Raw genomic sequence first — 13,389 nt, 5'->3', positions numbered from 1 at the left:
TGGCATTAAGGGAGTGGAACATCTTCCTTTTGAGGAGAGCCTAAGGGAGCTGAGGAGAGCTTGGAGAGGAGGAGCCTGAGAGGTGACCTCATTGCTGTTGCTAAAGATGTGCAGGGGGAGTGCCCAGAGGCTGGAGCCAGGCTCTGCTGGGTGATGCCCAATGCCAGCACAAGGGGCAGTGGTGGAAGTTGAGGCATAGGAAGTTCCATGGAAACAGGAGGAAGAATTTTTTTCCCTATGAAGGTGACAGAAGACTGGAAGGGGCTGCCATGGGGGGTTGTGGAGTCTCCCTCTGTGGAGACATTCAAGAGCTGCCTGGATGTGTTCCTGTGTGATCTGCTCTAGGTGATCCTGCTCTGGCAGGGGGTTGGACTGGATGATCTCTGGAGGTCCCTTCCAGCCCCTAACACTCTGTGATTCTGTGATAACAGACACAAATGACCTGCAAATTCCAACATCAGGTGTGGGTTCACCTTCAGGTAAATATTTTAGTCACTTTATGCATTTTGATTTCCAAGTGTAGCAGCATACTGGAGGCACACCAGATTCTCAAGCAGCCCAAACACCTGGGCTGTGTTCGTAGCCATATCTAGGATTGCTGCTAAATGGAATGTCAGTTTATTTGCAAAGAGTGGAATATCCAGTCATGCAAAGTCTGCATAATGTTGCATGATAATGTCTAATAAAAAAGTTATAGCCCAGGAGTGCAGTCAGTGAGTGAAGCCCATCTGATCAGTGCTCTTTCACAGGCTGTTTTGCATGTGGAGAGTTTTCACTGTCCAAACACATCTCTCATCAGTAACTTGCATTAACTGTTCAAAGAGATAGCCTTGTGCAGCTGCACATGCTCAGGAAATAGGGAATGGAGGGGAAATGTCAGTTTGAGAGCCTTTGTTAATTTACTTAGTAATGGTTCCTTCTTGTGATGGGTCAAAGGTAGCAGCATTTACTTGAACCACATTAAAATCTGTTGCAAACATAAGAAAGGGAAAGCAGCACTTTGCAAACATACTGTTAGAGCAAGAGATCATAGAATTGTCAGGGTTGGAAGGGACCTCAAGGATCAGCCAGTTCCAACCCCCCTGCCATGGGCAGGGACACCTCACACTACAGCAGATTGCTCACAGCCACATCCAGCCTGGCTGCAAAAACCTCCAGGGATGAGGCTTCCACCACCTCCCTGGGCAACCTCTTCCAGTGTCTCACCACCTTCATGCTGAAGAACTTCTTCCTAACATCCAATCTGAATCTCCCCATTTCTAGTTTTGCTCCATCCCCCCCAGTCCTATCACTCCCTGACACCCTCAAAAGTCCCTCCCCAGCTTTCTTGTAGCCCTCTTCAGATCCTGCAAGGCCACCAGAAGGTCTCCTGGGAGCCTTCTCTTCTCCAGACTGAACAGCCCCAACTCTCTCAGTCTGTCTCCATAGCAGAGCAGCTCCAGCCCTCTGTTCATCCTCGTGGTCTTTCTCTGGACACCTTCCAGCACCTCCTGATCTTTCCTGGAACAGAGGCTCCAGAATTGGACACAGAGCTCCAGGTGTGGTCTCAGCAGAGTGGAGCAGACGGGGAGAATCCCCTCCCTGGCCTTGCTGGCCACACTTCTCCTGCTGCAGCCCAGGATTCAATTGGCTTTGTGGGCTGCAAGTGCACACATAAGAGTGTTTGAGGTGGAAATGTAGCTGTATAAGCCTGAAGGCTAGGATTTAAATAATTAGCATTTGTAAGCATGTGTTTGCAGGTTTTACCTTCCTTTTTTAGAAGTCATTTTGCCATGTGCCAGCATTTCCTTTTCTTTGCATTGATCACCTTGTACTCCTTCTGCTGTGAATAGTGCTATCTATTACCCAGGCTCTTACTTCCAGTACATTTTCTTTAAGTAACTTCTAATGAAAGTTAAATTGATTCCCAGAGCTTGGCTTCTGAGGAGTTTCCACACAGAAGATCTGAATCCTAGCTATGTATGGGGTTTGATTCCTGATTAGAAGCTGTAAGTGCAAAAAGCTAATAGAAAACTAGGGCTTAGTAAATGAAAAGTGCCAGAGCTCTCACCTCAAGCTGCCAGAGCTTTAGATTAATGCAATGCACTTCACATACAACTAGTTGACACTTGCAGCTTCCTGGTAGGTATTACATACCCTCTCTGAAACACTGATTATTAATGCTCATCAATTCCAACATGCCATGAACCTCCTTGGCAGAACAATATGGAAGCTGCTGTCATTTAATAGGCCTAATAGTCCTTGGCTGTCACAGTTTAAATGGGACTGCTTCCTTGCTTAATTGGGAGGTGTTGGTGGACAGCATTGCTGATATGGACATCTTCACCTTTTAATTCAGCTGCTCTCTTCAGTTCTTCCTTCTCTCTCTTCAGGTTCTAAGGTAATAAAGTTTCCTCTGACACTGCACACAAAGAGAAGAAATTACTGGAATGAAGGATTTTGTTCTCTTTGACAGACTGCAGCACATTGATGCTGTCACGTTTTGTAATTTCCCTCTTGGTGTCTTTGCTCTGGACTCAAGTACCCTTGGAGCCATTCAGTAATTTCAGCTTGTCTAAGGGGAATGTCTGTTTTAGACACAAGGCCTGTACCTCTCCAAGCATTTTCTGTAAGGATATCTTTGTATTAGGGACATAATTTGTAGCTTGTAAATGGAATAACTCAGTAATATATCCTCTCATTGGAATCTAGCATATTATGTCCTAGTGGACAGCAAGCTCTGTGTGGGACAGCAATGTGCTCTTGTGGCCAAGAGAGCCAATGGCATCCTGAGGGGCAGCAAGAAAAGTGTGGCCAGCAGGGCTAGGGAGGTTCTGCTCCCCCTCTGCTCTGCCCTGCTCAGACCACAGCTGCAATCCTGTGTCCAGTTTGGGGCTCCCCAGCTCCAGAGAGACAGAGACCTGCTGGAGAGAGTCCAAGGGAGAGCCAGGAGGATGCTTAGGGGACTTGAGCATCTGCCCTGTGAAGAGAGACTGAGAGCCCTGGGGCTGTTTAGTCTGGAGAAGAGAAGGCTGAGAGGGATCTGATCAATGTCTCTCAATTGCTGAGGGGTGGGTGTCAAGGGGAGGGGGCCAGGCTCTTTTGGGTGGTTCACAGGGATAAACCAAGGAACAATGGAGACAAACTTGACCAGAGAAGATTTCAGCTCAACATGAGGAGAAACTTCTTTACAGTGAGGGTGACAGAGCCCTGGAACAGGCTGCCCAGAGAGGTTGTGGAGTCTCCTTCTCTGGAGACATTCAAACCCCACCTGGATGCATTCCTGTGCAGACTCCCCTGGGTGCTCCTGCTCTGTCAGGGGGGTTGGACCTGATGATGTCTGGAGGTCCCTTCCAACCTCTAATGCTCTGTGATTCTGTGAAGTGGAACAACATTTAATGACAGGTTGAGACATAAGATACATGCAGTGTGATAGGAGCAAATCACTGGAGTGAAGCAGTCAATCCTGAGGAGCCCACACTGCAGATTTTGTGAGGGCAATGCTCTGGTTTAAGTTTGCTTCCACAGGCCAAGTGCCTCTTGCAGTTGAAGCACTCTTAGGTGAATTCTGGGAGCATGTATTCCTATTTGGTCCATCTTGCCCTTTCAGATCACTGCATAACGTGAGCCCAAACATGGTTCATGGGCATGGCTTGGAGATACAGCTCATAAATGCACTCCTAAGGTCAAACTAACATGATAATGTAAGTACATCACAGCTGCTGTGTTTGTGACATGTTACAAATGCATCAAATGACCCAGGAGATGCACACAAGCCTGGCTGGCATGAGTGGAAGGAAGCCACAGAGAGGGATGAGAGGTCACAACTCCTTTAGCTGCATCCAGGTCTGACGGATGTAGAGCATGAATGAAGGATGTAAAATGACTACACAAGATGCCTCAATTAACACAGTCTTGGAGCTCAGTCTCTTCAGTGCCCTGCTGTTACTCAGGAGTAAGCCATTTCATCTTCTTCACGCTCTCCTTTTACAAACAGGCTTCATTCCTGCATTTCTGAGTGAAGTCCTAGAGCATACCCTGTTTGGCTTGGGTAAATGAGGTGAATTCAAGACCTTATTTACTGACTATCCCTTCAGATATATTTGTCTCTGAGAGTCTTGCAGAGTCACCAAATCTTGTAGTGGTTCATGACAGCTTCTTCAAAATGAGTGCTCTGTATTTCCCTACAGGGGCAGGGATAAGAAAAGGGGAAATCGCACTGAAATGCCAGGAAATTTCCACACATTAATTATCCTTAAACAAATAGTTTCTCCTTGATCACATAGGTAGGTATTGCTTGTTTCAAAGCACCCCCTTGTGCAGGCACTGGATAAGACAAGTTGTGCAAGAAGCTTCTGGGTCCATGACACCTTGGTCACTTGGTCAGGTCCTGTGATTTTCCTGTCATCCACTCTACTTCGTCTGGCACAGAGGTCTTTTGTTCAATGATGACGTCCAAAGACTTCCTGAGGTTTCAAGGTGCACATCTGAACCTGATCAGAATGGCTTCATGTAGATGGAGGTAGTCTTCACACTGGAGATTCCCTTTCTTGTCCATTTAAACGCTGCAAAACTTAAGTTCTTTGGAAATCTTCCATAAGCATGTACGAAGTCCAATTGGAATTATCCAGGATGAAGCTCCAAACTGAGACACTGTGCAAAACCAAGGAAGTTCATAAACTCTTTATACAAAACTGGGCAGGGGGAAGTGGGGGTGGGGGTGGCTGACATGTGTCAGGCTGTGTTGCCATCCAACCAGAGCTGCACAGGCTGAGAGCTGGATGCAGTCAAACCTCATGAATAAGGACAAGTGCAGGGTCCTGCATATGGGGAGGAATAACAGCAGGCACCAGGACAGGTTAGAGGCTGCCCTGCTGGAGAGCAGCTCCACAGAGAAAGACCTTGGAGTGCTGGTGGACAGCAAGTTCTGCATGGAACAGCAATGTGCTTTTGTGACCAAGAGAGACAATGGCAGCCTGGAGTGCAGAAAGAAAAGTGTGGCCAGCAGGGCTAGGGAAGTTCTTCTCCCCCTCTGCTCTGCCCTGCTCAGACCACAGCTGCAATCCTGTGTCCAGTTTGGGGCTCCCCAGGTCAAGAGAGACAGAGACCTGCTGGAGAGAGTCCAAGGGAGAGCCAGGAGGATGCTTAGGGGACTTGAGCATCTCCCCTGTGAAGAGAGCCTGAGAGCCCTGGGGCTGTTTAGTCTGGAGAAGAGAAGGCTGAGAGGGGATCTGATCAATGTCTCTCAAGAGCTGAGGGGTGGGTGTCAAGGAGAGGGGGCCAGGCTCTTTTGGGTGGTGCACAGGAATAAGCCAAGGAACAACACGGTCAAACTTGAACGGAGAAGGTTTCAGCTCAACATGAGGAGAAACTTCTTTAAAGTGAGTGTGACAAGAGCCCTGGAGCAGGCTGCCCAGAGAGGTTGTGGAGTCTCCTTCTCTGGAGACATTCCAACCCCGCCTGGATGCATTCCTGTGCAGACTCCCCTGGGTGCTCCTGCTCTGGCAGGGAGGTTGGACTGGATGATCTCTGGAGGTCCCTTCCAACCTTTAATGTTCTGTGATTCTGTTGGTAAGGACTTTGTAGATATTGTTCACATTTGGTACAAAGAGTGAAAAATTAAAGGTTGTAGGCTTGACTCTTCTGAAGTGAGTTGTGACTCAGCCTTTTCATTCTGAACTGTCCACATGGAGATGATTTTATAGAAAATTATTTTTTAAACACCTTTTTCTAGAATTCAGTCTGCTCTGGCATAGTCATCAATTCAGGAGCACAGATATGGAGCTTTCCAAGTCCAGTAAATTTGGAAAGCCTTGTCCATATTATGTAAAGCCATTTCACTTTTAAAATTGTTTAACTTTTGAAATAAAAGAAACATCACTTCAAGGCCAAAGATAAGTGCAGGTTTCATTCCTCTTCAGTCTAACATTTAGATCAACTAGTTGGGCAATCTCTGCCCATGGCAATGTTCAGATGAACCATCTCCCTTACAGAAGAAAATAGACTTCTACTGGGGGGGGAAAAAATTCCATTCCTGTGTGGACCACCCTGGGTGACTTTCAAAACCCACCTGGATGGATTCCTGTGCAGACTCCCCTGGGTGATGCTGCTCTGGCAGGGGAATTGGATGATCTCTGGAGGTCTCTTCCAACCTCTAATGTTCTGTGATACCGTAATACCTTTTTGCTTTTAAAAATGTGAATATTGAAGTTGTTTTGGAAATGTCCAGGTTTTGGGTTATCTCTTTTTTTTTTTTTTTCCTCCCTCCATTGCTTATGCTTTGTTCATTTACAAAGTGTATTTATATTATGCTTTGTTCATTTACAAAGTGTATTTATGTTATGCTTTGTTCATTTACAAGGTGTATTTACTTTGATGAGATAAATCAGGGCTCAGGTATTAATTTGATTATCATTTCATTGCGTCACAAGAGTTATTGGGTTAAATTAAATTGCAAATAGGTGGGGCATATAGAATCACACAATCACAGAATGTGAGGGGCTGGAAGGGACCTCCAGAACTCACCCAGTCCAACCCCCCTGCCAGAGCAGGAGCACCTAGAGCAGATCACACAGGAACACATCCAGGCAGCTCTTGGATATCTCCAGAGAAGGAGATATCCACAACCCCCCTGGGCAGCCCCTTCCAGTGTTCTGTCACCCTCACAGGGAAAAAATTCTTCCTCCTCTTTCCATGAAACTCCCTATGCCTCAGCTTCCACCACTGCCCCTTGTGCTGGCATTGGGCATCCCCCAGCAGAGCCTGGCTCCACCCGCTGGGCACTCCCCCTGCACATCTTTATCACCAGCAATGAGGTCACTCCTTAGTCTACTCTTCTCTAAGCTGCTCCCTCAGGCTCTCCTCCTAAGGAAGATGAAGTATCTGCTTCTCTTCTCCCCAAGCCACTAGGAGACTGCATTGTTCCTGCTCCAGAGAGCCAAGGCAGCAGTGCCAGGATACCACTTGACACAGTAGAGTCATCACAAAGGCAATTAACTGACTTCACTCCTCACAGAAGCTTTTTCATCTGCAGGATGCATGTGTACATATCCTACCAATGCTCTCATTCTCTGTCTCCTCAGTTCCTCAGCATAGTGGTTTGGGCTAGACCCTAGAGTCCCTAGCTTAGAAACTTCTTGTGATCAGGAAAATTCCGGAGACATTTGAGTAATAGATAAATAATGGAAGGGATTGGATACAGAGTGATAATAGGTAGGTTAATATAATCCCATTGGTGTATTGAAAACCTTCTAGCTTGCAGCAGAGTTTGTTTTCCTTGCCTGCTCGCTCTGGGCTGCTTGCTCTGCTTCTGGCTTTTGGGCTGTGCTATCCTCTCTCTGACCTTGGGCTTCTCTGGTTTTACTTCTCTAAAGGTAGAGGGAGAGGGCCAAGAGGGAGCATGTGGTCTGTATAGCTGTCTTGGGGCCCTTTGTCCCCAGGAGGGGACAAGGAGCTGAATCAAAAGTACAGGGGTGTCCTGTGCTGTTGTTAAGGGAGAGAGAGAGAGAGAGAGAGAGAGAGATGATAGAGAGAGAGAGAGAGAGATGATAGAGATAGAGATAGAGATAGAGATAGAGATAGAGATAGAGATAGAGATAGAGATATAGAGATAGAGATAGAGATAGAGATGATAGAGATAGAGATAGAGATAGAGATAGAGATAGAGATAGAGATAGAGATAGAGATGATAGAGATAGAGATAGAGATAGAGATAGAGATAGAGATAGAGATAGAGATAGAGATAGAGATAGAGATAGAGATAGAGATAGAGATAGAGATAGAGATAGAGATAGAGATAGAGATAGAGATAGAGATAGAGATAGAGATAGAGATAGAGATAGAGAGATAGAGATAGATAAATAAATACAGATATAGATATAGATATAGATATAGATATAGATATAGATATAGATATAGATATAGATATAGATATAGATGTATCAGATATAGATATATCAGATATATGTGTATCATATATAAAAATAAATATACTCAGTACATGTTTATTGCTTTTTACACTGTTTTATTTAGTTTCTTTTGTAAATACAATTCCATTTTTACTTCCAAGTTCTGAGTGTGGTGAGATTTGCTCTCTGTGGCAGAGTTCTGAAAAAAAAAAAAAGTCATTGGGAGGATCTAATTCAACCCCTAACACTCTGTTCTCCCACCTTATGCTCATTTGGTCTCTCCTGTCCCTCCTCTCTTTCCTCCCTCAGTGGCATCCTGCTGGTAGAACCCCATTCCATGTTCCCACTGCTCCCCATATTTGCTGCCATCCTGCTCCAAGTACCGCCACCAAGGCAGCAAAATAAATAGCTAGTAAATTGGCACAGAATTCAGTTCTTAGCAGTATAACTCCTGTAGCTTAACACAGATAGAAGCACAGTGTTCTGAAAATGCCATTTCAGATGCTAAGCATCGAACAGATTAAACGTGAAGTTGAGGATATGAGAAGAGCACACACTGCCTGTGAAAGGTGATGGCTTGGCATTTGACAGTGCTGGATGAAAAAAAATTGTAAGAGTCAGTTGTGCTACACAGTGGTACCACACCAGCTTTCAAGATGAGCTCCCAGTGTGCACTTGCAGCCCAGAAAGCCAAGCAGAGCCTGGGCTGCAGCAAGAGAAGTGTGGCCAGCAGGGCCAGGGAGGGGATTCTCCCTCTCTGCTCCACTCTGCTGAGACCCCACCTGGAGCACTGCATCCAGTTCTGGACCTTCTGTTACAGGAAGGATCTGGAGGTGCTGAAAGGTGTCCAGAGAAGGGCCAGGAGGGTGCTCAGAGGGCTGGAGCTGTTCTGCTCTGGAGACAGACTGAGAGAGTTGGGGCTGTTCAGTCTGGAGAAGAGAAGGCTTCCAGGAGACCTTCTTGTGGCCTTCCAGGATCTGAAGGGGGCTACAAGAAAGCTGGGGAAGGACTTTTGAGGGTGTCAGGGAGTGATAGGACTGGAGGGAATGGAGCAAAACTAGAAGTGGGGAGATTCAGATTGGATGTTAGGAAGAAGTTCTTCACCATGAGAGTGGTGAGACAGTGGAAGAGGTTGCCCAGGGAGGTGGTGGAAGCCTCATCCCTGGAGGTTTTGAAGCTCAGGCTGGATGTGGCTGTGAGCAACCTGCTGTAGTGTAAGGTGCCCTGCCCATGGCAGGGGGGTTGGAACTGGCTGATCCTTGAGGTCCCTTCCAACCCTGACAATTCTATGATTCTATGAAACAAAATCATTAATGCATGAAATAGAGATTTTAAGTTATGATAGAGCTAATGCAACTCTAACTGCAGAATTGCTACTGCTAACTGTAAAATACAACCCATAAACAGCTGTTAATCTGTTCACTGTTTATCTTTTAACATTCATTTGTTTAGTAATCAGTTCTCATTTGTTTTACACACGGTACAGCTTCCCTTTCATAACAGCTGCATTTAATGAACATTTGGAGGCACAAAAGTATCACAGAAATTATTGTTTAACTCTTCTCCAACCTGATCCACTTGGGGATGTCCTTGCTGGTTGCAGGAGGTATTGGACTAGATGACCTTTAAAGTCCCTTCTATGTGCATTCTGTGATGATTTTTGTAACCATGGGTACTTAAATAAAAGGTAGAAAAAGTGGCCATGAACTGTAGAGTCAGGAAAGTGTCCATTTTCTGTCCTCTTCCTGAACTGGTACTTTGTAGTAGAAATCTTTGTGACCAATCTTAGCACTCTGCTTAGCTTCCTCAAGCAATTATTTCTCTCCTTTTTTGATTCACTGACATCAACATGTCACATTTTACTCATTCTTGTGTTTTCCTCTGTATCATACTGGAGACCTTTAAGTAATGTACTGGGTCTTGCAGAATTGATAGAGTGAATGTCAAGATTGTAAGTCTTCATTGCTGCCTACAGCTACCTGAAAGGACCTTGTGGAGAGGCTGCTGCTGGTCTCTTCTCACAGGGAATTAGTGACAGAACAAGAGGGAATGGCCTCAAGCTGCCACTGGGTACGTTTAGACTGGACATTAGGAAACATTTTTTCAAGGAAAGAGTGGTCAGGCATTGGAATGTGCTGCCCAGGGAGTCCCCAGGCCTGGCTGTGTTTCAAGGTGGTTTGGTTGTGGTCCTTAGGGCTATGGTTTACCCTTGTAGAGTAGGGTTCTGGGTTGGCCTTGGTGATCCTGAGTCTCTTTTCCAACCTGAATGTTTCTGTGACTCTGTGATTCTGTGATATTTAGAAAATGCTAGTTTGCAAGGTGGAAGGTGTTCTGCTTAGATGTTGGAAACAGTGATCATTAAAGCTGATTTATATTAAGATAATTCCCTTCTGGAGTCCTTGTGTTTCATGGGTATCCTTTTTTTACCAAACCCACTGGTCTTTAACAAGACCATTTTATCACAGTAAGTGTTCTCTGGTATTTATTCATGCTTTAGCCACATCCAGCATCCTGAACTGAATGAATAAATAGGATCTAGGAAAGTATAGGTAAGAATGCAGCTATGCCTGCTTTAGGGCATGATGATGAACAGAGCAAGCTCCCTTGGATTGGGTAGTCCTCTGCTCTTGGTCAGTCTTTACTGGTGACCTTGACCTGCATCTGTTTGTGAGGAGTCTGCCAAGTGTAGCAGTGGGCAGAGGAGAAGTGCTGCTCATTAAATCTGACTGCTTGGATGGAATGCTCTTCCAGAGAAAGGAAATTCCCCATCAGTTCCAGTCAATTCAGCTGCAGTGCCAGGTGGGTTGGGAAGATGATTAAAGAAAGGAGCAAGTAATTGCCTGAATGTGCCAGGCACTTTGCAGATATGCACAGTGCAAATGCTGTGGACATATTGTTTTCAGATGGTTGATTAATCAAAATAGCTGCAAGGGAGTTTGATCTGTGTCACCAGGCATGCAAACAGATGTGTTCAATTGGCATGGTGTGTGTAAATGCTCAGTTGGGAGAAATACATGAATGGTGCTGGGGTATTTGGGAAATGGTTTCAGGTATTTGGGAAATGGTTTCAGGTATTTCTGTTGGAAAAAAAAATAAAGCTCAGCAGTGAAAGAACTGTGCTTGTTTCTATCTTTAACCCTACTAACAGTCTGCCACCTTCTTTTTCTGTGTGTTTCTTTTTCTCTTCCAGTGCCACCTTGGGCCTTAATAGCCATAGCCATAGTTGCAGTCCTATTAATTCTTACCTGCTGCTTTTGTCTCTGTAAGAAATGCTTGTTCAAAAAGAAGAACAAGAAGAAGGGAAAGGAGAAGGGAGGGAAGAATGCTATTAACATGAAAGATGTTAAAGATTTAGGGAAAACCATGAAAGATCAGGTAAAGTACCTCTCCTTTTCTTGTACTCTTGGGTTGCATTTGAAGGTTTCTGTTTGATGTGTCTAGAAAATGTTCTGCTTGTAGCCTCTGTAGGAGCTCAGTGAAGAGGGAATGATTGGTAGCATCTTCTGGGTGGTATCACAAAAGATGAATCAGGGTGTGGTGCCACTGCTGAGCAGTCCATTTCCCTATTCTACAGAAGAAAAAATAAATAAATGCTGGCATACAGTGACTCATCTGGAAGGGCCAAGTTTATTGAGAGTTGTGGCAGAAAATGAAGTAAATGTGTAAAACCTTCATGGTCCTTTTTCCAGACTGTGACCAGGACCTAGTAGAGTGTTTGTATATCTTTCTAGCAGCATCTCTGAGCTTACATGACAAAAAAAAATGTAGCTCTTAACTCTAAATCTCTTTTTGCACAAAAGCAAAAGTCCAGCAGAGAAAGAAACAACAGTAGAGAAGGAAAAAAAAAAAAAAAAAAAACAAAAAACCAAGAAACAAAAGGAAAATAATCAAAAAGGAAGACCACAGAGGCATTCAACACCATGTGCTGGATAGGAGGAGATTGAAGTTAAGGAGCTGTACTTGTACCTGTAAGTCACCTGGGTAACCTGGAGGAGAAGATCAGCATAATGCCCCTTGAGGAGCACCATTTTCATAAGGGCAGGAAAACTAGAAGAACAAGGTTGCAGGACCTATTCCTCAGGACTATGGACTTGTTATTGCAAGAAAATAAAGCTTTGGGTTTTTTAAACAGGATTTTAGTACTGTAAAAGAAAAAAATGAAGAAGAATGAAGGTGGAAAACTGGGGGGAAATGGGGTGAGGGAGGGGCAGGATGGAGCAAACTGTTGAGAATAAGCAGAATAGTGAAATAAATGTGAAGTATCTATGTGTCTTCACTGCACTGAAAGATTTCCTAAGCTAAGAAGACAAAGGGCTGCATTTTCCACGTGGAGTGCTGAAGAAGGTTAGAGAACTGCTTTGCCAAAGCTCTTCAGTGGGAACAGATAACTGTAAAGCTATTGCACAGTCAAGCTTCTGCTCTCAAGACCTCTGCTAAGGTTGAGCCACAGCAGGCCAGCAACACTTATCCAGCCAAAGAGAGAGGGGGAAAGCGTGGTCAGGAATGAGCAGTTCCTTCCACAAGTTGGGATCTAGTGTGGAAGAAAACTGGGCTAAAGCTCCACAAGTTGGGATCTAGTGTGGAAGAAAGCTGGGCTGAAGCTAAATCTGGACACTCAAAGGCTAGGACCAGCTGATCAACAGCAAGATGCAAGAAGAGCAGCCAGGGGCACAGTAGCCAAGAGGCTCAAGGAGCAGTCCAGAACAAGTGGCAAGATGCCACTGTACTGTGATGGAGCAGCCACCAGTGTGGCTCATCAGCCAGCTTTAAGCATCTTGAAACAGGTTAGCTTGCTTCTCCAGGCATGTGATAGGGGAAAAGAGATATCAGCAGCATGGATGAGAAAGCCTTACAAGTCTGATGTCTAGCTGCAATTAGATTACATGAGTGGAATCCGAAAGGAGCTCAGATAAGAGAAGGAAAATAATGGATGTGCTTCAGAGGTACAGAACTATCAAAGCTATTTCCAATTTTCATTATCAGGCAAGGGGACAGTTTTTGTTGTTCTTGCTCAATGGATAGTGTGGAAAGAAATAACTGAAGATCCACTTATCTTATTATTCCTTTTTGTGCTACTCAACTGCAATAGCCATCCCAGACTGCCTTATCACGACTACCAGAGTCATGCATAGAGAGGAAGATGCATGGAGCACCTTGCATCCATACCTATTGCTCTAGTGCACAGCTTCAGCCTTGGTTCCACTTGAAGAGAAGATGCTTCATGTGTCATACTGCTGTACAGGAGTGCATGACACCAAGAGGAGACAAATTCACACCTGAAAGCAACCTCATCAATACAGAAAATAACTAACAAGATGCAGCTATTCCAAGAGTAGAAAGATGAACGAGACCAAGCTCAAAACACAGCAGAGCAGACTTTTTGAGTTCTCCCTTGAAAAAAAGATTTCATGCTGGTTTCTTCCACGTGATGAATGTGGAACCAACTCCTTTTCTTTAAGCTCTTTGATTTAGCATTCATAGGTTGCCTGCATTTGATGGATAG

At 44.9% G+C, this 13,389-nt stretch overlaps 1 protein-coding gene across 2 annotated transcripts in view; it reads left to right on the top strand.

The window, feature by feature from the left end:
* SYT1 (synaptotagmin 1) overlaps window positions 1-13,389 on the top strand; it is a 179,833-nt gene that overhangs the window by 37,064 nt on the left and 129,380 nt on the right. For both annotated transcript variants that reach the window (XM_054399544.1, XM_054399543.1), the window contains exon 2: window positions 11,077-11,261. In XM_054399544.1, coding sequence (XP_054255519.1) covers window positions 11,077-11,261 — 185 coding nt within the window. The remainder of the gene's footprint in view (window positions 1-11,076; window positions 11,262-13,389) is intronic.

The sequence above is a fragment of the Indicator indicator genome, chromosome 3, assembly GCF_027791375.1.
Source record: "Indicator indicator isolate 239-I01 chromosome 3, UM_Iind_1.1, whole genome shotgun sequence".
Classification (NCBI taxonomy): domain Eukaryota; kingdom Metazoa; phylum Chordata; class Aves; order Piciformes; family Indicatoridae; genus Indicator; species Indicator indicator.
Note: the sequence above shows the minus strand (reverse complement) of the source record. Positions and strands in the feature narration are given on the sequence as shown.